The sequence below is a fragment of the Girardinichthys multiradiatus genome, chromosome 3 (assembly GCF_021462225.1).
Source record: "Girardinichthys multiradiatus isolate DD_20200921_A chromosome 3, DD_fGirMul_XY1, whole genome shotgun sequence".
Taxonomy (NCBI): Eukaryota; Metazoa; Chordata; class Actinopteri; order Cyprinodontiformes; family Goodeidae; genus Girardinichthys; species Girardinichthys multiradiatus.
In genome coordinates this window covers 7,931,728-7,956,669 of record NC_061796.1, presented here as the reverse complement: position 1 = coordinate 7,956,669, position 24,942 = coordinate 7,931,728, and the positions used below count along the sequence as shown (strand labels likewise).

The window sequence follows — 24,942 nt, the reverse complement described above, 5'->3', positions numbered from 1 at the left end:
GCTATCATAACCTAAACCTGTTTGTCATATCAGTGGTGAGAAATGTTTGTCTACAGTACAGAGGCAGGAAAGTCGCCTAAAACAGTTGTTTGCTTTGACGTACACACCATTTTCTCCAAGTTCCCGTGTGGTCACCTTTGTTTGATAACAGATATTGGGATACATGACTTCCCGTGTTTTAGTTCTCATGTCAATTGTAAATAAAATTGTTTTGTTCTTATACTAGAGGGTAAAAAAATATATATGTCATGTTTAAGTTTTATTTAAGATATTTACGTAAACTGTAGGAAAAGACACCAATCCTTTTTTATCACTTTCTGAGAGTATATCAGATTAAGCCTTTCATGTTTTAGGTCAGCTACGGTTACCAAAATTATTTCCATTATGCTTTCCATTGTTTTTCACTTTCTTCAAATTCAGATGTTTACATCCACCTCCTTAGTGTTTGGCAGAATTGCCTTTCAAACTGTATGAGCTGGGTCAAACAGTTTTGGTATCCCTCCACATGCATCTCAATGTAGTTTGTTGTGATTTTGGCCCATTCTTCCCAGCAGAACTGGTGCAACTGAGTCCGGTCTGTAGGCCGTTTGCTCCTCTTCACCTTTTCAGCTCTGGCCACTAATTTTCTATGGGGCTGAGAACAGGGCTTTGTAACTACAAAACACTGACTTTAAAGACTAACTAATTAGGCTGTATGCTCTGGTGTCATTGTCCATTCAGAAAACCCATTAGTGTTCAAATGTTAACTTCCTGGCTGATGTCTGGAGATGTTGCTTCCACATTAAGTCCACCAGGTCACTCCTGCAGCAAAACACTCACTCAACATAAGGCTGCTAACTCATACCTCACAGTTGGGATGGCATTCATAGGTGTTTATACTTGCACATAATTGTTTGAACAGCAACAAATGACACTTTCAGTGTTTTTAAGCTTCTAGATTTGAAGAAAGCAACAAATGTGGCATTGAGTATATAAAACCCATGTAATCAAGGTAACCCTGACTGACCTGAAACAGGAAAGTTTAGTCCAATTTAATTTCAGAGCATAAGGAAATGTTCTTTATCTTATACCATTTATGTAAATATCTGGCTCCAGTTCTCCATGTTGAACCAAAACTGTGGAAAGAGATATTCTGTTTAAAACTGATCTCAGTCTGACTGCTGTTTTTGTCCCCCTCTGTCTTCTTTCATACTTTTGTGATGGTCTAGTGAAACTGATCAGAGAGGTTAGAGGCTGTTTAAAGATCAGAGTTAGAAAAAAATACATAGTAATTATTCACAGCAGAATGGTACCAATGCTTTGGAATTGTTTCATAATTTCTATTAAAGTCTATTAAGTTTTGCATTACATCCAAACAATAAGATAAATTAAACCAGACATTTTAGTTTTTTTTTTTTACTCAAAGTAACAAATAAATGTAACACTGTAAATAGAGTTGAAAGTACAATTTATGTTTAATTTTTTTTTTTTTTTCAAGTTAATAGTTTTCCAGACAATAGATGATAGGGAGAGAACAAGAATGTACAGATGATGCAGTATACAGTATTATCATATAACAAGCAGCCAAAGTTCACGACTTCCTTTTTGTTAGAGACTCAAAGCTCACTCAGCGAGTGGAGAACAACAAACAGATTCTTTCATATTTGCCAGACCAAATAAACTAGTCCTCTCGTAAGAGCAATGGAGGACTGGATGTCAGTCAATGAGAAGAGAGGCATGTCAGTCACAACACACACACAGTTTGTGCAGAACATTTTTATATAGTACACAACCTGCAGTCTTTACTGAACAATAATGGTCTGCAAAAGTTTAAAATGCATTGAAATGTTTGGTGGTGAAGTGACAAATTGTGGAAAAGGTCAAGCAGTATACTGTGCAAGGTATTGTAGGGGAGAAGTGGGTTGGTTTTCATATTTTGACAAAACATTTTTCCCTGTAGGCTGCTGCTAAAACGTATTGGTGTTGAAATTTCCAAACTTGTGGTTAAAGTTTAACTACATGATCATATCAATAGTTTGACACTTGACATTTAGTGATTTTCCTTGCTTGGCTGCAGCATGTGCTTATTAACAACTTAAGTGAAGGCAAAAAAAATAAAAATAAAATCACTAGGTAAAGGTTGTCACACTCCCCTTGTGGTTGGTTATCACATGAGACGCTGCTTAATAATACCATCCAAATGAAAGTAGGCTAAGAGCCTCGCCTCAGTTATTAAACTCTGGCAAGATGCTATAATAAATTAGTCCATCCGAGGTGGCTGGAAAGGAAACATGCCTGTTGCCACCTGCAGGATATTTTAGTTTAGTTTGTAGTAAGGAGATGGGAAATCAGCAAGTAGAGTCACTACCTCTGATATTTAGTTTGGGCGCTCTTCTGCTGAAGTTTGCAAACTTTCATACATATTTACATACAGTCATTTTCCGATGAACATAAAATTCTCTGTTAAGAGAGTGTAAAGTCCTTTTCAAACAGCTGTAGCATAGATACATGGGCACAGCACATCCAGCACCAAATGCGGTCACACCAGGGCTGCACATCTGGAAAGCCACTTTATATCTGTCAGAAAGAGTGTGAATAAAATAACAGGGGTTTAGGGAGGGCTGTCTCTGTTCTGCTGTAGTGTTCTTTATACTGTTTGTTATATTGATCGTTTTTAGGTAAATGTTCTCTCAGTTCATGTCATTTTAAAGGTTGTCGCCTTTTTTCCTTTTTTTCAAGGTTGTTCTCCTTATTTTTATTTTTATCTTTGGGACAACAAACCCCATAAGTGACCATCCTCATTGTGGGGTTGTTTGTCCCAAATACACAAGATGTGTTAAGCAGCCCCTATCTTTTGACGCTCTGGACTTCCATTACACATTAACACGCAATCCACTGAGGATAATATTGTTTAAGAATTGAAGACACATTTAAGTAAAGAGTGGGAGAACTAACCCCACCCACACCTAACATGTTGGATGTTAAAATATAGTGTTTTGTTGGATAGGTGTTACAATAAAGCAGCAGAATGGGCCGCTACAGTCATTGGAGTGATTCGCAGTAAAGCACATGTATTATAGAAAATTATTAATGTCTGTATTTTGGATTACTCATCCCTCCTCTACTTTAATGAAATTACCACTTTGTGATGTTTTCCAAGTCTCCAGACAACTGTTCAACCTGAAAAGGGCACAACCATCCACATCATCAACAGTCAAGCCAGGGATTGCAAAGTGTGCAAATTTGTCCAATACATAAAACAGTGTTACAACTCCCTCATGTTGGATAACGGATATCATGGGAATATTGAGTTTAAATACCCCAGACCGGAAGATGTATTCAATGTGGAAATTGTGCGCAATATAGGTAAAACCAAATATCATAAGGTGGATTTTTTATTCTTTTTGTTTGTATTAAATGTTGACAGATGCAAATAAATAGGTGGGTATCCCTAGGATAGATGTGTAAAAAGCCTTAAAATAAATTCAGTTTTTATTCCAGTAGCATAATCTCTCAGTTTAATTTATTTATTCAGTGGAGAAAACAAAATCCTATGAAATCCTATCATTATTTAAAAAAAACACTTGGTGGCACAAATTATTAAAAACCTTCACAAGCCTTTTAAAAACAAAAGTAATTGAAGCATTTTTAAAACTGGCTCTTTACTTTTACATTTTTCTCATTGGTAATCTACGGCATTATGTTTCCCTGGGATGCCATGTCTGGTCAGTGAGCTTCATGGTGGAGAAATAATGGGAAATGCTCAATGTTAGACAACTCCAGCAAGGAGAAGCATCTTGGAGATATTTGCCATATTAGGACTAATTGTAATTAAATTAATTATACACAATCAAGAATTAAATGTATAAAGGATCACATTGAGGTCTATTCTCATTAAGTAAAAAGAAATTAAAAAAATTACAATACTACGTTGACTTACTACTACTGAAACTAAGAGGGGAGGGTTTTCTGAAGCAGAATGAACATTCACAACTCAGCTTTTATCAAATGTTTTCTTGGCTTTTCTTTGAAGTTTAAAGTGAGGCTTTTTGTGGCATAATTTTGAAAAATGTTTATGGGTTTAAAGTAGCTGCACAATATATTGCTGTGTAAAAGGTATTTTTCTGAGGTAGTGGTTGGAGACAGCTAAATGTGGGTCAAGGGTCAAAGCTGGGAGTTCATGGTCACTACAGATGCTGTCTACATGCCAGTCATAAAAAAGCTTTTTCCGTCCTACCATCACAGATGTAATAGTGACGAGTTTCCTAAACTTTAACCCGAACCATGATTTTTAGGCACAGATGAATATGTGAAAGAGTACCTTAAGCCAGCTGTTGAATATGGAAGTGGACCTGTGATTCTGTGGGCTGGCTTTTCTTCCAAAAGCTCTGGGGACCTTGATAGAGTGCAAGGTACCATGAACTCTTTGAAATACCAGGACATTTTAAAGAAAATCTGGTAGCCTCTGCAGGAAAACTAAAATTCAATGGTCCTACATGTCTCTCTGTATGCTCCAACCTTGTGAAATGTCATGTAAAGGTAAACCTGTCCCAATTGTAAAATAGGCCTGTTCATAAACCCCACTTTTTGTTAAGAATTATTTCATTTTGCCTGTTGAATAAATTCTTTTAACTTAAATGCTGGACTTCTAGTGAGATTATGCCACTGCAATAAAAACTAAAATTGAGATATTTTTCATTGTTTAATAGTTTTGTCTCTAAAATCTGTTTCTTTTCTCAGAATGCACCCTGAATTCATGTAGCCACATCATCCAGGCTGACTTCGGATCTTTAGGCTTATTAGATTTTTCCCGCATGTTCATGTGGAAAATTAAGGCTTCTCCACAAACTTTGTTTCAGATTAACTTTACTAAAACATATCTCTCCAACTGATAAATGTCCTGATAAACACACTTACACTCTCCGAGCAAGAAAAGATTTTCTTCTAGGGAAATATTGCTTATCTGGGACCATCAGTAGTGTTCAGATCCTGGATCAAGGCAGCTTCTCTTTGGACCTCCCAGCAGGCAACCACATAAGAAATGGCCAGTTTGATGTGTCTGTAGGGAAGAAAATAAGTTAGTTGTGTTGTTTTTGTTAAACATTTCTTTTCTGTATCTACCACAATAACAATTTCTTCCTTTCATAGCCACTGCCAAAGTTTCACTCACATTTCTAAACAAATCGTCCATGACTCTGCTGTCACCAAACTACCCGGACAGTTTTCCCAACGACTATGTGATGGAGTGGTACTTTCAGGTCCCCAATAAACACAAGGCAGCGATTAAGTTGCTCAACCAGACTCAGCCGACATGTGCAAAGAAGGAGACGGGAATGGAGTACAGCAGAGGGGCAAGTAAGCAGGTTGTTCACATGGGTGAGGTCCAACCAGAACAGAATCAGGGGAACTTCTCACTGAGGCTGAGGAACTGTCAGATGGACCCAAGACATTTTGGTTCTTCTAAGCTCTCCATTAACTTCACAGCGTCTACTTTGCAAACAGGTTCCCCAGGTTTGTGCATAACATCGCTTTAAATGTTATAATGCGGTGTGGGTTGCAGGTTATGCAATAGACTTATGAACTAGTTTGTAAGGCAGTCTGGTAGACCTGAACCTAGAGGCTCATTTTAATTTTGTGGGCAATCCAGATATTGCCATAGTTTTTGTTAATGATCTGATCCACATGCAGAATAACACTCAGGAGATAAATAGGAAGTTTAAAAGATTTATTTTCACAGGAGTGAAACGGGTTTGAGATCCTGGACCGGTTAATCTCCAACTGCACAGAAGATGGGAAGAGGGTAAGACCAGAGGAAATAAACAGTTATTGTAAAGTCAGTTTGTCTCTATGCTTACTGGGGGGGAGGAAGATGGACCGCCAGAGGGGTGAGAGATGCGGGGTCTGAGAGCACAACACTGGAGCAGTTCTGTGAAGGTAGATCCTTAAGAGCTCTGATCCAGGACTGTGTGAGGAGAGTGGATCAATGGTGTGGAGCACAGGTTAGAGGTACTTGCGTGAGAGTTGGTTGGAAGGTGGACAGGGTTCGCTTATGATTTGATCGGATTATCGAAGAGCCAGGAAGCTGCCAGCTGAACTTGATCCAGAAGAAATATCTGGAGACTTGATTCCTTATCCAGAAGTCAGAGAACGCTCTTTAAGAAGAGTCTGGAAATCAGCTTGAACTCAAGCAGGTCTGTAGACAATCTGGAGGAGGAGGACACACTCAGAGTTCAGGAAGAAACAAGAAAGCAAAACTAGAGCTAGAGTTTGGCAAGAGTCTGTTACCACAGGTGGCTAATACTCAGACACTGAAGTGTTGGCAGCTTCCAGTCTAAATACACCTCCAGGTGATTAGTCAATGCGATGCACCTGTCCCCTCTGCACCTGTGAACTCTAACACCATCTAGTGACCAAGCAGAGTAAATAGCAGGCAAACACAAATACACAGTAAATTCACAGACCCGACAGATATTTTCTTACAACTTTACAGGCTGAGTATTTGCAGCTCATATTATTAGCTTTTCTATACACTACATTCTAACTGACAAAGAAATCAGTTAGGAGAAACATACAAAATAAAGAAAGATACAATAAGCTGGTGACATAAGCTTACATGTCCTTAACCTCATACTTTTTGATGTATTTTCTCATTTAGTCTTCTGTTGTAGGGGTCCAGTAGCGTCACATTTTGAATTGGTAATATTTACCCAATCTACCTTGCAGAAGTTCTCCAGATCTATCAGACAGCAAGGACATCCCAGAGATCCTCTGTCAGATATAGTTCTGGAATCTTGTTTGGTCTTTCCAAACTGTTTTTTTTCTGGTGAAGCCATTCATTTTTTGGTTTGGACATATATGTTTATACTCACTTTGATCCTAAAAGCTGAAGCCCATCCTTATCTTCTAGACACATGAAGACTATTGATCAAAACTGATTGACGATTTAAAACCGCTCACAGTGTCTTCTACCTTGATCAAATTGGATTTGCCTTAAAATAATTTCAAGAAATGTAACACTTACAATATGATGCTGCCACCACCAGGTTTCACTGTGGATTTGTTATTCTTTTTTCACTTTTAGACAATTCCTGTAAGGTCCTATTCAGTGTGGTGACCGCTCTGCTCGTCATTTTTATCGTAGTGCTATTGGTGGTTTGCATTGTGATTAAGTGAGTTTTTCATCTTCTGTTTTTCAGCATGTTTAACTTTTTATGCTTTGTCGTGTTAAATCTCAAAGTTCAGTGTATGTTTTGGGGTTTTTATATGATACACCAAGACAAAGTAGTGGATAGATGTCAAGTGGAAGAAAAATGATAGAGGGTGTTTAAATGTTTTTTACAAATACAAATTTAAGAACTGTGCTGTAGATTTGTATTTAGCTGCAAGTCCTTAGGGGTATCTCCTTGCCAGCTTTGCTCATCCAGAGGCTAATATATTACATGTAATATACAATGCTAAAAAAAAAAGGGAACACTCAAATAACACATCCTAGATCTGAATGAATGAAATATTCTCATGAATACTTTGTTCTGTACAAAGTTGAATGTGCTGACAACAAAATCAGACAAAAACCATCAATGGAAATCAAATTTATTAACCAATGGAGGCCTGGATTTGGAGTCACACACAAAATTAAAGTGGAAAAACACACTACAGGCTGATCCAACTTTGATGTAATGTCCTTAAAACAAGTCTAAATGAGGCTCAGTATTGTGTGTGACCTCCATGTGCCTGTATGACCTCCCTACAACACCTGGACATGCTCCTGATGAGACGGCGGATGGTCTCCTGAGGGATCTACTCCCACACCTGGAATAAAGCATCTGCCAACTCCTGGACAGTCTGTGGTGCAACGTGACGTTAGTGGATGGAGCAAGACATGATGTCCCAGATGTGCTCAATTGGATTCAGGTCTGGGGAACGGGCGGGCCAGTCCATAGCTTCAATATCTTTATCTTGCAGGAACTGCTGACACACTCCAGCCACATGAGGTCTAGCATTGTCCTGCATTAGGAGGAACCCAGGGCCAACCTCACCAGAATATGGTCTCACAAGGGGTCTGAGGATCTCATCTCCTTTTTCTTTGTTATTATATTTTACCTTTGTGGGAATCTGCATGCTTCCAATTCTGTGCCCCCGTTGCTGCTGGTACACCTGAATTTCCCCACTGAGGGACAATAAAAGATATAACTATTCTATTCTAACTCAATGACTTGACAAAAAGGAGTGAAAAAGCCTTTGAAAGATGTTCTGAATGCCTGAGTAAACACTGATCAATAATTTAAAAATAATACAAGAAATGCTGACTCTGAAATGCTGGGTGTTAAAAAATAAAATTTTACATGATAACTAAAAATATCACAAAAGAACAGAAGAAAGATTTTTTTTCCATGGTTCACATTGCAATTTATTTTTGCTGTCATTTTACTTTGAGGATGAAACTTTTTAAGTTCAAGTCTTAGCCAAGTTTTGTTTTCATGAGGTCTTACATAACCCTTTTTACAGCTCTAGAGGAATCCCACAGTAGCTACACATTTTTATCAATATTCTGTTACATAAGCAGCACAGCTTGTAGAAATAAAAACTAGGACAATGCCACAGAAAACACACTTTATTGTTGGTCAGTTATAAAAGCAGGTTTTATTATCCTAAGTATACAATACACAGACAAGTCATCCTGATATGATGTTCAAGGATATCTAAAATATGTCAAAATTTACATAATGAATATTTTTAAAATTTACATAAATGCTTGAATAAGTAGCTTATACTGTGATATTTGCTGTTCTTTTCTTGCAATGACATCTAGAAACAGAAGTCTAAAGGAAACGACAGGTCAAATCCATGTTTCTGTTTAAATACTGATATCATCTGCATAGAGGGACATCAGAGTTTAAACAAAAGAGAGACAGCAAAGTCCTCAGACGATGTTAAACTCACACACTGAAGCCTTTTCAGCTCTGCAGTTCTCATCGAACCACTTCCCGTTGGCTGTGGTGGACAAGATGGCACAGTTCTGGCTGTGACCTCCATCCGGCTGTTGAGTGATCTCAGTCTCCCAGTTCTTGAAGCGCACACTGGAGCCTGACTGGTCCACCCATTGTCCGTCCGTCACCATGTCATTGATGCCCAACCAGATTTGCTCCTCCAGGCCAATGCTCTGGCGAACATAGCTGTAGAGCTGATCATTCTCATCTCCCGTCAGAGGAGCACTCAGAGTGCCTCCCTTGGTGATGCAGTCATCGTTGGCAGCATGGAAGGTCTTCTTCACTGGATCAGCCAGGAAACACTTTCCCAGAATCTTTGTGCCTTTCAAACAAACTGGGGGGGGCGTAAATCAAAATAATGTGGCTTAGAAGTTCATTCTGTCCACCAACACAAGATACACAGCTTGCAGCGCCACACACTAGAGAGCTGCATTCCACATTCATCAATAAAATCATACCTGTCTGTAAGGCTTGCCGCTCTTTCAACAGGTTCAGCTCCTGAACAATGTCATCAATCTGTTTCTGTAGATTCTCAATTGCAGCACTGGTTACAGAGTCTTTTTTAAGAAGCACAAATATACACAGCAGAGCTTTAAATATGTTCAAATTCTGTATTCCTCTGTTACAGTGTCTTTGAAAATTGTTCATACCCCTTAAACTTTTGCACACTTTGTCTCACTACAGCCACAACCTTCAGTGAATTTTGGGATTGTATGTGACAGACCAAGGTGGCTACTACATGATCATAAAGTATAAGGAAAATTATGGATGATTTTCAAAATTCCTAATGAATAAAACTTTAAAAGGTTTGATGTGCTGGGTATCTCAGTTGTTGGAGTGCTCCTTGTTCGGAGGCAGTAGTCATTGAGGCGACGTGGTTGTCCTGGGTTTGATTGCCAGCCATTTGTTTCGTGTTTTCCCCTCCTCTCTACACCCTATTTCCTGTCAAATTACTATTCAATAAAGTCTACTTGTGCCAATATAAAGTGTGATGTGCATTTAAATCCAATCCACTTCACCCTGAAACTCATAAATTAAAATACATTGCAACACCTACATTCAAAGTCACCTAAGTACTAAATGGTCCATCGGTGTGTAATTTAATCTCAGTATAAATCCAACTGTCCATCTAAACGTACAGGCTGGGCAAGGAGAGCATTAATCAGAGAAGCAACCAAGACTCCTGCAGTAACTCTGGAGGAGCTGCAGAAATCCACTGCTCAGGTGGAAGAATCTGTTCACAAGACAGCTAAGAATTGTGAACTCCACTAATCTTGCCTTTAGGGAAGAGTAGCAAAAAGAAGACAATAAAAAAAAATCCCTTTTAAAGTTTACTTCAAGCCATGAAGGAGACACAGCAAACAGGAAAAAAGTGCTCTGGTCAGATAAGACCAAAATTGGACATTCAGAATCAGATTTAGCTTTATTGCCAGGTTTCTACTAACAAACAAGGAATTTCACTCCGGTACACTTTGCTCTCAGTGAGGATTGATAAAGAATATCTTTTTAAATGTTCATATGTACACAATTGACTTACAATAGAATATTATGTGAGATGACTCCAAGTATGCATGGTGATGTTCTGGAACTATGACTGTCAAGTATTCATCAGAGAAACGGCCTGGGGGAAGAAAAAGTCTCTGAGGCGGCTCGTTTTAGCAGACAGTGCTCTGCAGCGCCGACCTGAAGGTAGAAGCCTAAACAGTTTGTGTGCAGGATGTGTGGGGTCTGCAGAGATTCCCCAAAGCAGTTGCAGCTATATTTGTGGCAAAAGGGGGTTCCACAAGGTCTTTTCTCAGTGCGAAAGAAATTCATGCTGCAGTTTCCATGTTTCATTTTCTTTGCACCTCCTATTTCTGTGCCACTTTGTTGGTCTAACACATTAAATGTGGAAATGTTTTATGCATACTTTGAAAAGCTCTGTATGTCCAAATTAACTGCAAGTCTTACCTTTTTTGCCATTTTTCTTCTTGGAGGAGGCCTGCTGCAGTGAGCAGTGCACCAGCAGAAGAAGACAAAGTGTTACTTGAAGCCCTTTAAGATCCATGATTGAAGAGAAAAACTAAATTCACCGTAAACAAACTGTGTTCCTGCTGCAGCTCCTTTTAGCTCTGAGCAAAGGGCCAGGCACAGACTGTCTGATTCCACGTGCTGAAGTGCAGGCAGAATATAAGAGGAAATCGGGGAGAACAAATGTTTTACAGATGTCAAACAGCTGTTTGTGTTGCTTTTTTAAATGCCGTAGAGAGACGGTTGACGAGCAGGCTTTTCATATGCTAAATCACAGGAAGGCCTTATTTTTCTGACTGAGCATTGTCACTTGCTTTGTTTTCTTCTTGCATTATCGGAATTAAGGTTTTTTACATTTTGACAAAGAATAATACTTTGATTTCCTTGTTATTGACCAAGATTGCACAGTATAATATGAGGCAACGTAATATATTTGTGAATATTTGTATTTTCCATCCCCAAATGTAATCTTTTGTTTTCCTTTCTGTTGCCTGCAGTGATTGTGCTTCTGGCGCCCGAGGTCGGATGTTTTGGGGGTTTCTCGAGAGTCTACATCTGGATCTCTTCAGAGAGCAGGACAAGGCGCAGCAGACACGTGGCAGAATCTTACGTAACAAAGAAACTCAATTATCTGTTTGTGGTGCAAGTTATTTCATCACATTTAGTGGATATTCAGTCAAAGCACATATGATGATCAGTCATTTCTCATTTTAATGCTGTCATTCCCAACCTCATAACCATATACATTAAAGTGGTTTAATACAAAAACCCTCTTTGTTGGGTAAAGTATGATTGGAGACATGTATTATATGGCCTCACTGGTGCCTACAACCCGCTTCTATTCATGTGTATATGTGTATGTAAATGTAAATATGCCTTGTAGTGTATAAAAAATCCCAGTAAAAACATATTTGTTCTTATCGGTTTCTTTAGAAATACATTTTTCCTTTAGTTAAAGATGTGCTGATCTATCTTTGCTTTGAAGTACCCAAGACATTCATGTTTGATTCAAGTCTGATGTCAGGCTTAGTAAGAACCTTTTCACATTTCAGTTTGTTTCATGAGTTTTTGTCACATTTGCTGGGAGGCATGTCATCAGACAGCATTATGAAAACATCCTCAGGTATTCGGGTAAATCAGAATATGCTTTAAAACTTAAATTATCGGTTTAAAAAGTTAAACTTTTATGGCTTCATTACACACAAAGCGACACATTTCAATTGTTTTCTTCGATTGATTTTGACTTATAGCTAACAAAAATCCACAAATTTGGAGCATGACATAAGACCCAGGCCTAATGTGTGGACGGGGGGCCATTTGTGACCCTTGAAATAATTTTGTGTAGCCCCTCGAAGCAGTTCCAGAATGGTATAAATTGTCCCTCCAGCAAATGGATACTTTTTGTCATTTTTTAGGATAAGAGTTTTAGTGAAAAATTCATATTCTCTTCTTAAACACAAAATGTTAGGCACAACACAAATGTATTAGCCACGTTTTTCTTTCACTCTTGTTTTAATAAGTAGAGCTACAAACATCCAGTGACATTTTACTGAAATCCACCCATTCATTAATCTTAGCCAAATACAGCAGGAGTTTATGAGGAAAGTTCTGAATTTTTTTGCTGGGAATCAAAACATTTTTTAGGCTAACAAAATAGAAAACATGAGACCCTAAATATTAGGAAACAGTGCAGCTTTCTTTTATTATGGTATACGTCTAAGATTCTTAGACCTACAATAACTGTTTTTTCTACTAAGTTTCATTACAGTGTGATGTGTAATTTATTGCTCAGAAAGTAAAAAGAAGAGAATACACAATAACATTATTTTGTGGGGGTTTTCTTTGGAAAAACATTATGGTACTTTGAACTTGGAAATGTAGGCAGAACCTTTGGACACCACTGCTGTTGACAGTACTCCATATATCTCTGTGGGTTTTACATCAGGCCAGTTTGCTCTTCAATGACAATGGTACCATAGTCATTAAAGCAGGTACTTACTGCAGGTATTTAAAGCAGGTAGGTACTTTTGGCAGTGCTGAAAACAATTAAATCAGCATCTCCATAAAACTCATCAGCAGAAGGAAGCATGAAGTGCTCTAAAATTTAGACTTGTTCAAATATAAAAGCCCAACACCAGCAGATGTCGTGGCTCCCTAAATCTTCCTCAAGACTGAGGCCTTCATTTCCAAATTAATGCAAAATGTAATCTTATCTGCATAGAGAACTTGGGACCATTGAGCCACTGCCCACTGCTTTTTCTCCTTAACCCAATAATAACCTGCTTTTGGTTGAAGAAGCTCAAACCAAGAAATGCAACAGTTGTAGCACATGTCCTGGATACGTCTGTGTGTGGTGGTTTTTGAAGCACTGAATCCAGCTGGGTGGGATTGAATTGTAGGTTAAATTAGTTGCAACCCACTGTTGCTTAAAAATTCAGGTTTTGTGACGTTGTATAACCTGATAAAAAGTATTTACTCCATCCTGTGCAGCAGAAGGCCAAGTTCTGGGATGGGTCTTTGGTTTCTCCGAGAGGCGCAGAGGAGTCACCCTTGAAGGCCACTTCCTGTGAACAAGCTTGTTAAAAAGGCATTTCTCTGTCTGGCAAAGCAGATGTGGTATATGTTCTGGACACGTCCTATTTTATAAACTCATCTCATTTTGCAAGAGTTATTAAACGAATGCTGTTTGAGTTAAGACCATCGGTCTCCATCTTGTTGATGAAGAGCAGTAATTTATTTTCCATCAAGACTTATAATCATCAAAACCAACAGAAATAAATGGTTGAAATATATCAGTCTGTGTGTGTCCATCATTATACGACTTTTATCTTTTGAACTGAATCATTGAAAATGCTTTTTTAATATCTAGCTCTAATTTACTGATAGGCACATGTACATGCCAACCACCCCTCCCGCAACGACCCCCATCATCACACTGCCTCCACTTTGCTTCATTTTCTGCGATAAATCAAAGTTGTGATTCTCCAGAACCGGTTCATTGCTCAAAGCAATATGATTTTAAGCCATATGATCTATCAAAAGAATGAACTCCAAATGTTGCTCAGTTTTCCAGCAAATTTCAGATCTTTTTGTTAACTTATTTTTACTGATAGGATGTATCCTGTGTCTTTCATGGTGTATGAGATTTCCCAGAAACTGAGACTTCTGTCCAAAAACCCTTCTTCTACATCTTCCACGGGAACATTTTTTTCAGTCTAGATTGTGACAGGATCAACTTGTCCCTGCTGTCATTATTGTACAAATCAGCCACTGTGCAGCTCTGATTATTACGCAGAGTTTCTTCTGATTTTTAATAGGCTTCTAAGTCTTCATTATCATTTGTGTTCCTGTTTCAAATTATTTAGTCATATTGCTCACATGTATACTATCTTCAGCTCTATATTTTGCAGTTTTACTTCCTGCTATCAGTGAACGCATCACCAAAATAAATAGTTTGAGTTCATAAAGGTTTTGAGGGGTAGTTCTGAAAAGAAAAAGACGTATTAAAGGGAAATTCCATTTTTTACAATATCTAAACTGTTTCATTTACATTTCCAGCAGGTAAAACATGCTAGACCGTCCACATATATTGGCATCTTTATTGATGATGTGTTATCATCTCCTTTTATTACACGGCATAAACTCACATGATGAAATTTAGAAAACCCCAGCCTTTAAGTACTAAGTAGAGGGAATAATTGCATGTAAAGACATAGTTGTTAAAATTCAAACCATAGCTACAAAATAAATGTAACCAAGTCATTTTGTGTTTCTATGGTTTACTTTTTAGGTTGATCACCTTAAGTAGAAACGTTTAATCAGTAATATAGGACATCCTTTGCTCCTGACATGAAACAGAGGCCAATTTTTCTTTGGACCTTTTTAAAACAGGCCAGACAAGAAAATGTGTCATTCAAGTGAGTTAAACGTGCATTTATATAATATAGGAAATCAACTACCTAACCAACCTGATAACAACGAGAGCAATAATTAACATGATTAAAACAGAAAACTGTTACCAACAAGATGTGACGAGACCAAAGTTTGTCACAGTGAGCAGGTTGGTAAGGAAGGTAACATAAAATAAAAACATCCCTAAAGTTCTCTCTTCGGGTTTATTATACATGCTTCGCAAGAACCAAGAATTTTGTTCTCTCTCCCAGGATAGTGAGAGCAAAATAACATCATTATTTGGAGTTCTTGCAGCTTGTTCCTGATATATATTCTGGGCAGAACTTTTTTTTTGTCAGACAAACATGTTTGAAGGTGATGTGCCGCAGCTGGAGAAGCCTATGAATACTTCTTTGGAGTTCTGAATGTGAACTCTTGTGAAGTATGAATTATCCTGGGCAGAAACAACCTTAAAAGACTTCTGTTTTCTTTCAGAGTATATATCAGCCTGTAGACATCTACAGCAAAGAGTGGCATTTGGGGTCACCAAATCTCCATAACAACCATTACAGGAGTGGTTCTCAATCCTGGTCCTCAGGGCCCACTGTCCAGTATGTTTAAACAGTTTCCCTACTGCCACACATCTGGCTTTAATTAATGAGTGCCATGCTGAAGAGGTGACGCAGTCATTTGAGTCAGCTGTGCTGGAGGACAGCGGGTGACCTGACGCCCAAGGTTGAGACCAAGCAGTTGTTTGGGAGGCATGCTAGAAAAAAGCCGTTTCTGTCCTACCATCACAAATTACAACATGTGGAATTTGTTTCACTCGACTCAAAATGTATCTGGAACTTTGTGCTTTGATCTGATTTGAGTAAAATCTCTCCAGGTGGGTCTGGTGTGAAGCAAAAAAACAAATACATGAAAAAAAAAAACACCAAATGGTCACTGTTAAGCATGATGGAGGATCTGTGATGCTGTGGGGCGGTCCCTGTGCCGCACACACCACAGAGTACGGCATCATGAAGTTTACATGAAACTGGTTTACTAGATGCAAAATCAACCTTCATTCACCGGCGTATCAGCCCTCAGACCTAAATCCTGCAGGAAACCTGTGGGATGAGCTGAAAAGAAAACGGCCTAAAAAGGGATCCGGAGCTGTGGATGGTCGTTTAAAGAGAAATGGTCAAAGATTCCTCTATTTGTTTGCTCCATCATTCATCGATGAAATTTTATAGGAAATGAAGTAATCTCCTTACAATGATTTTTTTCTCACTCCATAAATGTACAGGTCCTTCTCAAAATATTAGCATATTGTGATAAAGTTCATTATTTTCCATAATGTCATGATGAAAATTTAACATTCATATATTTTAGATTCATTGCACACTAACTGAAATATTTCAGGTCTTTTATTGTCTTTATACGGATGATTTTGGCATACAGCTCATGAAAACCCAAAATTCCTATCTCACAAAATTAGCATGTTTCATCCGACCAAAAAAAGAAAAGTGTTTTTAATACAAAAAACATCAACCTTCAAATAATCATATACAGTTATGCACTCAATACTTGGTCGGGAATCCTTTTGCAGAAATGACTGCTTCAATGCGGCGTGGCATGTAGGCAATCACCCTGTGGCACTGCTGAGGTCTTATGGAGGCCCAGGATGCTTCGATAGCGGCCTTTAGCTCATCCAGAGTGTTGGGTCTTGAGTCTCTCAACGTTCTCTTCACAATATCCCACAGATTCTCTATGGGGTTCAGGTCAGGAGAGTTGGCAGGCCAATTGAGCACAGTGATACCATGGTCAGTAAACCATTTACCAGTGGTTTTGGCACTGTGAGCAGGTGCCAGGTCATGCTGAAAAATGAAATCTTCATCTCCATAAAGCTTTTCAGCAGATGGAAGCATGAAGTGCTCCAAAATCTCCTGATAGCTAGCTGCATTGACCCTGCCCTTGATAAAACACAGTGGACCAACACCAGCAGCTGACACGGCACCCCAGACCATCACTGACTGTGGGTACTTGACACTGGACTTCTGGCATTTTGGCATTTCCTTCTCCCCAGTCTTCCTCCAGACTCTGGCACCTTGATTTCCGAATGACATGCAGAATTTGCTTTCATCTGAAAAAAGTACTTTGGACCACTGAGCAACAGTCCAGTGCTGCTTCTCTGTAGCCCAGGTCAGGCGCTTCTGCCGCTGTTTCTGGTTCAAAAGTGGCTTGACCTGGGGAATGCGGCACCTGTAGCCCATTTCCTGCACATGCCTGTGCACGGTGGCTCTAGATGTTTCTACTCCAGACTCAGTCCACTGCTTCCGCAGGTCCCCCAAGGTCTGGAATTGGCCCTTCTCCACAATCTTCCTCAGGGTCCGGTCACCTCTTCTCGTTGTGCAGCGTTTTCTGCCACACTTTTTCCTTCCCACAGACTTCCCACTGAGGTGCCTTGATACAGCACTCTGGGAACAGCCTATTCGTTCAGAAATTTCTTTCTGTGTCTTACCCTCTTGCTTGAGGGTGTCAATAGTGGCCTTCTGGACAGCAGTCAGGTCGGCAGTCTTACCCATGATTGGGGTTTTGAGTGATGAACCAGGCTGGGAGTTTTAAAGGCCTCAGGAATCTTTTGCAGGTGTTTAGAGTTAACTCGTTGATTCAGATGATTAGGTTCATAGCTCGTTTAGAGACCCTTTTAATGATATGCTAATTTTGTGAGATAGGAATTTTGGGTTTTCATGAGCTGTATGCCCAAATCATCCGTATTAAGACAATAAAAGACCTGAAATATTTCAGTTAGTGTGCAATGAATCTAAAATATATGAATGTTAAATTTTCATCATGACATTATGAAAAATAATGAACTTTATCACAATATGCTAATATTTTGAGAAGGACCTGTAGTTAAACGAACTGTCGTGTTTTTCTAAAATTATGGGGGGAGGATTGTGTTTCTGCAGTAAAGGATGAAATTGTTTTAAGGTTCTCATTCATGTTTACCAGAGCTTCTAATAAATGCAAAGGCCGCTGTGAAGTTTTCCACTCCATTAAATTATCCTGAAACAAAGACACTGAGTTTTCTCATCACTCTCTTTATTATTCAATACTCGGTAGTAAACATATTCTGATTTCTATTATTCAAATACAATATTTACATAAATAAATAAATAAATAGCAATGCGGCCTCTGTAGGTAGTGTATTAACATGTCATTCACCATTCATTGCCATGATGTAGAAAAGTTCAGTCAAAGGCAGCTGGTAGAAACACAGTAGGGGTCGCGGTGTACACCATCCTGCGAGCTCTCAGTTCCAGTCGGCGTCTCCAAAGTACAGACAGTGAATGGGTCAGATTAGGTTTTTCCTCACATGCATTGATTGTTTCTTATTGCCAGTCCAGCTTGCATCAGCTCAGTATATTGTATAAATATCTATGGTGTAAGTACAACACCGTGACATCACGGTGATAGAGACTGGATTTAGATTTGTTTTGTATTCTTATAAATATCTGTTTGCTGCTTATTCCACTCCTCTGATCTGTTTCTTGCGCTCTGACAATGATCTTATCTGGCCTTTCTGTTTATGCTTATAAAATGTTTTGCTCTTTTTAAAAATACTCTACTTTAGATGCCCTTGTTTCTCTGCTCGGAACATTAGTTGATGTTTTGTAAATACGTAGCCCTTAGCTTTACAGCTTTGCCCTTAATAAAATATTCAAATGTTTGATGCAATCCCCTTACAAAAGAAGAAACACCTTTAGAAAAACTTTATACATGTCAAAACAAAAAGTGAAACTTTGCAAGAATGCACCTGTTTGCAGATCACAATCGTCAGCTTAAACACACATAAATAAAAGACGGATCACAAATTACACGCATGGAGGTAAAAACGTTCAGGAATAAATTAAGTGTGCTTCACAAGTCCTCTTCTTTCAAACTGTGTGCAGATCACCAGGCTCCATCTATGTCGGACAAAACACTGACAGAAAGAAGAATGTGATTATTAAAAAGATATCGGTGGAAGCACAAGGGATCAGGGAGAAAGATCAGGACAAAAAGGAAATATCTAAATACTGTCTTTTTGAATACAAGCAAAAACACAATCTTTACTAACTTACTTCGAGATGCTTGTTATGTTAGATAAAAACTCATTTTACCGCAGAGGCTCAACAGTAAAGAGCAGGGGAGGTCTGACTGAACTACATTCTTTGGAAGAGAGGGGGCGCTCTCGCCTTGTAGGCGACAGGACAACCACAATGTCACACAGGAATGTGCCACAAACCTCGCTATCCATCGCTCAGACCAGAGCTAGAGGGTTTGAGGCAGCGTAAGATTGGATAAGATAAGAATTGGAGAAAGACAAAAAACACAAATGAAAAGACAAAACTCGAAGAGAAGACAGAACACAGAAGCTCAGATTCTTTCATGTTTTCATTCTTTCATTTGTTTCGATCCATTTTGGTTGAATGCTGTTGAGCACTTTAATGCTTGTGAGCCTCTGATGTTGACAAAAAATTATAGTCACAGTAAGATGATGATTTCAAAGGCCTTTTTAAAGATTCCTACACAATTGTACACTTCATTTATTATGTATGTGTGTTTCAACAGTGGTCAGGTATTTAATATGGAAAAAGGATGGATGGATGGATGGATGGAAGGATGGATGGATGGATGGCAGGCATACTTTTCCAGGAAACACAGGAACCCTAGATGACGCTAACTAGCCACTTATTGTTCTTCATCCAATAACATTTCTGTCACATTAAGCATTTATTTGTGCTTGAATGTGATAACATGAACTGAGTTAATATGAGAACATTCAGAAGGGCTATAATGTAGCTCTCTGTTCACTGTTGACAGTAGCAGGATGCCTGCATTCGGGATTTTATAATATAATGTTTAGATCTTTGACATTTTAGATTTACAAAAATGTGTTCTTATTAAGAATGAGCCAACGACAAAATTCAGGACTAACGTGTTAAAGGTGGAGAGGCTGGTGGAGAACACAAAATGATGGACAAAGACTGGCAATAAATAAAGGGAAAAAGAATAAAGGTTACATCAGTTGGAAAAGTGGCAAAGTCTGTGGCTAAAGAATATTAGTGAAAAACATCCCAACATAAATACAGAGTGTAATAAAAGCCGGAGAAACAGGAGCAGAAAATGAGAACGGGTCAGGTTTGCTGGAGCAGTGAGAGATAACAGGCCGTGTAAACAGAGCAACTAACAAAAGGAGATGGAATAAAGGACACACAATCACACACACACACACAAAGAGACACAGGTGTAGTCTGTTTGATCTCCCAGGGGCTGTAAAATCCAAATAATGCCCCCACATCATGATTCTTCCACACCTGTGTCTAGCTGTAATGGTGGGATCATTAGATGATGCCGCATGTTTTAGATCATTCAGCACACCTGAATCATATGGATGGTTCGCTAGCAGGCCTCTGCTGAGCTAGGTGGCATGCTGTGGAAGTAACTCAACTATTTAAATCAGCTGTGTTTGAGCAAGGACACATCTACAACCTGCAGGACACTGGCCCAAGAGGACTGGAGTTGGACACCTCAGATCGAAACAGTTGTTATATAGTGATCATGTTGGTTAGCCGTCTAGTAGGAGTCCTGTTAGCAGGTGTAGACAGTTTCCTGGTTGGTCCAAACTCTGTCCTTTGTAAAACATTACCGAAGCTGCTGTGTTGTCAGTCATCTAAATAATAGAAACTGTCTTATATCCTTCCAAGGATCTTTTGCCTAACATGGTCTACTTACAGACCTGCAGCGTGGTAACTTGGTTTTCAATCTGACATACTCACTCTGAAATACTGGGAGCCATTTTAAAGATCAATTTAGGTACATCTAAAAAATATGTTGTTTTTTGTAATTTTGATGATTATGGCTTAGAGGTAAAGAAAACCCCAAATTCAGTGTCTCAGAAAATTAGAATACTGTGAAGATGTTCATTATTGGACACCCATGGTGTCGCACCCTAATCAGCTAATTAACTCAGAACACCCACAAAGTTTTCCTGAGCCTTTAAACGACCTCTCACTCTGGGTCATAGGATACAAAATCATGGAGAAAACTGCTGACTGGACAGATGTTCAGAAGACAGTCATCAACACAACTTTGCAAGGAGGATAAGCCACAAAAAGTTATTGCTGATGAAGCTGGTTGTTCACAGAGTTCTGTATCCAAGCATATTAACAGAAAAGTGAGAGGAAGGAAGAAGTGTGGTGAATACTAGACATGGGCTACAAATGTTGCATTCCTCATGTCGAGCCACAACCAGAGAAACGACACAAGAGTCTTACCCGTGCTAAAGAGAAAAGGAACTGGACTGTTGCTCAATGGTCCAAAGTTCTGCTTTCAATTGAAAGTAAATTATTTTCTGATTAAAGTAAATTCTGCATTTCATTTGGATGAGTGTGGAGGAAGAGTGGAGAGGCACAGAATCCATGTTACTTGAAGTCCAGTGAGAAGTTTCCTGTCAATGATGGCCTGGGGTGTCATGACATCTGCTGGTGTTGGTCCACTGTGTTTTCTGAAGTCTCAATCAATGCAGCCATCTACTAGGATATTCTAGAGCACTTCATGCTTCCCTCTCCTGATAAGCTGTATGGAGATGCTGACTTTATTTTCCAGCAGGACTTGGCACTTGCCAACACTGCCAAAGGTACCAAAAGCTGGTTCGATGACCATGGTGTTCCTGTTCTTGATTGGCCAGAAAACTACCCTGACCTGAACCCCATAGAAAATCTATGGGCTCTTGTCAAGAGGAAGATGAGAGACACCAGACCCAAAAAGGCAGATGACCTCTCCAAATTAAAGGAAAGTAAGGACAGTGTTATACAGTGCAAAAAATAAACTGAACGTGAAGCAAAACAACCTGGAACTAACTGAATATATTTAACACAATAACAACTGGATGTCAAAGATAAAATTAAGCACCAAAATGTTATGTCAATGATGGCCACAGGGTAGAAACAGAGGAGAGAAAAGCTCACCATTGAGAATATAGTCCGTTAAGAGACCAGGCACCTTGTCGCTGTCATCTCTCATTGCTTGCAAAACTGGAATAAATGAATAAATCAGCACTGATTCAGCTTAACCAAGCCAAACGTCAGAGCAGAGATGAAAAGGCTTACTCTTTGTCAGGATCTGGAGGTCTTCAACCGACGGAGGTAGTCCCTTTTTCTCATAGGGAATGACAGTGGTCAAATACTGTGAACCGCAGGAGAGCAGGGACACAGACAGGTTTAATAACTAACTGCTAAGCATACATTTGTGATGATAGAAAAGTAAAATTTCCAGGGCAAAAAACTGAAAGAAATGAATAGAAAAGATAAAGCTTGTGGCTATGTGAGGAGTAGAACCTGTCTTTCACTGCAGCCAGAGCCGAATGTTTGCCGGAAGCTGTTTTGAATAACGGAGGAGAGGCCATCCATGCTGAAGCGCTAAGGAGGAAGGAAGCAAAGTGAAGGAGGACAAGAAAGATTGAACGTTAAGTAAAAATAACGTTTTTTGGAGAATTAAACAAGTGATCTAGGAAAGTGTGGTCCCCCAACAGAAGAATAAAGTCCCATTGATAGAATGATTCTTTAAGATTATTTACTGATCCTGGTGTTCTCTCTGTGAGAATCTGAGCTGGTCCTGCTCCACCTTTGAGCTTCTTCTTCTTCCTCAGCAACTCCCTGTAGTCCTTCTGCCGGTTCTGCACATCGATGAGCGCTGAGATAAAACTGTTCTTCACCTCCTTCTCGAAGTCCAGCTCGTCTCTGACGGCCAGCTGCTGCACTAGCTCCTCAGAAAACCTCCTGATGTTCACCTCTGTCTCTGCCAGACGCTCCAGCAGCTCCGCAACACTCATGGATCTCAGTCCTGGAGCAATAAAACAAACACATACTTAGTAAAAGCTGTTTGTGAGAAAAGAACCCATCATCGCTCGCCACAGCAACCACTCACTGTCCTCGAAACCGGGGCTGCTCCGTTGGATATCCACAGAGAGCATGGACAGGTCCGACTGGGAGGGATTACGCTCCGCATCCGGTGAGTCCTGCATCATTTCCTCGATCTCCTCGATGACCTGCACAGAGAAAAAAAAATGCATCACGACAATAGCCTATCTATGAATCAGATAGCGTTGTGATCTCATTTCGTACCTGCTCTGCCGTAACAAGGGGCTCCTGGTCCAGACAGGGGACAATGATGGAGTGCATGTCCAGCTGCTCCCTCAGTTCGTCCTCGTCAGACAGCTCTGCCGCATCATATGTCTCTCTCTATCCGGGGGCAAAACAGGGGGAGGGAATTTAATCAGGCACAATGAGAATTTGATCTTTGTGAGATAAACAGAGGAGGGATTTGGTGGGAGGATGAGGGGTGGGGAAATGTGGGGTGGGAAAAGTGGGGCAGGAACAGGGGGCAGGGGAGTCGCTCACAGGTCTCTCCTCAAGGTTGAACGTGGAAATGTAGAGGGAGCGAGTCCGAGACTGTTTCCAATCCACCGGCATCACCTGGCCATAGTTAGAGGCCAGAGCTTTCCAGATTCTGAAGGGGAAATAGGAATGAATGACACAGCAGGCCTCATGTTCTGCAAACAGCTTTTCTAGCATTTCAGAGCAGTTTCTGTGCCATGATATCATCGAGGTATGTATCAGCAAGTCAGTGTAACATATTCTGGTAAATGTAGGATCCTACATAAGGTAAACATGTATGTAACCCTCGTCAATACTTTGCAGAACAACCTTTTACGTGCAGGTCTTTTGAGATATGTCTTTACCAGCTTTGCGCATCTACAAAAATACATTTTTTAACCATCTTGTGTAACATATGATTATATTTAAATGTAGACCATTCCACTGTAACTCTGCATCCAGAGAAGGTGAACCTCCACCCCAGTCTCTAGTTGTTTGCAGCCTCTAACACCAGCCAGGATTCCTCTGTATTTAGCTCCATCCATCCTCTAAACACCTCTGTCCAGCTTCCCTCTCCTTGCTGAAGAAAATCATGCCCACATCACTATGCTGCCACCACCATGTTTCACTATGAGGATGGTGGGATCAGAGTGATGTGCAGTAAGCTTTTCCATTTTGGTGTCATCTGACCTGAGTGTCTTCTTCAACAGGCTCGCTGTGTCTCCTGTGTGGTTTGTGGAAAACTGCAAACAGTTCTTATGCCTTGGGAACAATTAGTAAATAAAATCAAATTAAACTGTGTTTGGAAATTATAGCAGCAGTTCCTGGCTGGTGGTCTCACAGAACCTGGTAATCAGGACATCTCTGGGGTCTCAACCCTTGGAGCAATTTTCTTTATTCTGAGATTATATGCATTTGTGTGCGTTTTAAAAAACGTACACACTGGGGTGTAATAACATGGAGCCTGCTGCTGAGAGGCCGAATACAGACACTCACTCGTCTTTCTCCACCAGGGTCTCCTCTGTGAACACACTCACTGGACCGATCCTCTCCGGCTTGGCCTTTAGTTTTCCGAAGCATGCCGGTAACTTCTCATCACCATTAACCAACTCCTCCGTGGACCTGCACCCACTGGATTCCTCCGGGGAACCGTCACCGTCAGCCTGCCCTGGAGGATCGTCGTGATCCAGAATAGGCTGAGCCACCGCTTCCCCCGCGGCGGGGCCGACCTCCGCTCGCCCGTACTGAGGCACCGAACCCGCGGTCAGATCCCCCAAGTTCGGCCGGTCGTCGTCGAAATGTGCGATGGGTGCAGCCATAGCCCGAACCATGCTAACCGCCCCGGGTAAATGAGGGGTATATCGGGGCAGGACTGGCAGGCCTCATCCTCCCGGTGTCTGACCGAGGCAGCAGTACAGCACTGGCTGGGCCCACTAGTGGTGATACCCGGGATGCTGTTGGACCCGATGTGTGGCAGAGAGTTCATAATAAATACATTTTTTGTACTGCAATCCGTGATCGCAGCCCAATCATGTGTTTTCCTCTATTAATCAATTTGTAGTTTGGTTTAACCAGGAACGTACTTGCCTTTTAAACAAGTTAAAATTTATCAGATTAAGACAAAACGTTTCCAATTATTCAGACATATAATGACATATGTGCAACTGACA

At 40.0% G+C, this 24,942-nt stretch overlaps 2 protein-coding genes and 1 long non-coding RNA gene across 5 annotated transcripts; all 3 read right to left on the bottom strand.

Annotated features, from left to right (window-relative positions):
* Positions 1 to 1,520: 1,520 nt before the first annotated feature.
* On the bottom strand, positions 1,521 to 6,253 carry LOC124866293. The gene is made up of 4 exons (XR_007037773.1): positions 5,835 to 6,253; positions 5,150 to 5,757; positions 4,897 to 5,038; positions 1,521 to 2,556 (listed from the first exon to the last, which is right to left on the bottom strand). It is a non-coding gene; the product is annotated as an uncharacterized LOC124866293 (long non-coding RNA).
* A 2,319-nt stretch (positions 6,254 to 8,572) lies between these two features.
* On the bottom strand, positions 8,573 to 11,105 carry clec3ba (C-type lectin domain family 3, member Ba). Its single transcript, XM_047361901.1, has 3 exons — positions 10,917 to 11,105; positions 9,425 to 9,523; positions 8,573 to 9,300 (listed from the first exon to the last, which is right to left on the bottom strand). Exons 1-3 carry the CDS (start codon positions 11,011 to 11,013, stop codon positions 8,900 to 8,902), a joined length of 597 nt encoding a protein of 198 aa, XP_047217857.1. The 5' UTR covers positions 11,014 to 11,105; the 3' UTR covers positions 8,573 to 8,899.
* Positions 11,106 to 17,933: 6,828 nt separating this feature from the next.
* fez2a (fasciculation and elongation protein zeta 2a) lies at positions 17,934 to 24,810 on the bottom strand. 3 transcript variants are annotated; one of them, XR_007037092.1, is made up of 8 exons: positions 24,269 to 24,803; positions 23,297 to 23,405; positions 23,021 to 23,137; positions 22,824 to 22,944; positions 22,474 to 22,739; positions 22,007 to 22,315; positions 21,866 to 21,931; positions 17,934 to 19,166 (listed from the first exon to the last, which is right to left on the bottom strand). XR_007037092.1 is itself a non-coding variant. In XM_047357494.1 (8 exons), exons 1-8 carry the CDS (start codon positions 24,601 to 24,603, stop codon positions 21,822 to 21,824), a joined length of 1,215 nt encoding a protein of 404 aa, XP_047213450.1. In that variant the 5' UTR covers positions 24,604 to 24,804; the 3' UTR covers positions 21,537 to 21,821. The 3 variants fall into 3 exon arrangements, 2 of the variants coding, with proteins under 2 accessions (XP_047213450.1, XP_047213458.1); XM_047357494.1 differs by lacking the exon at positions 17,934 to 19,166 and having other exon boundaries at positions 21,537 to 21,931; positions 22,007 to 22,082; positions 22,235 to 22,315; positions 24,269 to 24,804; XM_047357502.1 differs by lacking the exon at positions 17,934 to 19,166 and having other exon boundaries at positions 21,537 to 21,931; positions 22,007 to 22,082; positions 24,269 to 24,810.
* Between the last annotated feature and the right edge of the window lie 132 nt (positions 24,811 to 24,942).

Excerpts from the sequence above, each read along its gene's own strand:
- fez2a (XM_047357494.1), bottom strand. The coding sequence starts at position 24,603 with ATGGTTCGGGCTATGGCTGCACCCATCGCACATTTCGACGACGACCGG. Across the intron at positions 23,138-23,296 it reads TCAACCTTGAGGAGAGACCT|AGAGAGACATATGATGCGGC; the intron begins GTGAGCGACTCC and ends GCCCCCGGATAG. Across the intron at positions 21,932-22,006 it reads CCTCCAGATCCTGACAAAGA|TTTTGCAAGCAATGAGAGAT; the intron begins GTAAGCCTTTTC and ends CATTTATTCCAG.
- clec3ba (XM_047361901.1), bottom strand. The coding sequence starts at position 11,013 with ATGGATCTTAAAGGGCTTCAAGTAACACTTTGTCTTCTTCTGCTGGTG. Across the intron at positions 9,524-10,916 it reads GAAGAAAAATGGCAAAAAAG|ACTCTGTAACCAGTGCTGCA; the intron begins GTAAGACTTGCA and ends TTCTTAAAAAAG. Across the intron at positions 9,301-9,424 it reads GCGGCAAGCCTTACAGACAG|TTTGTTTGAAAGGCACAAAG; the intron begins GTATGATTTTAT and ends CGCCCCCCCCAG.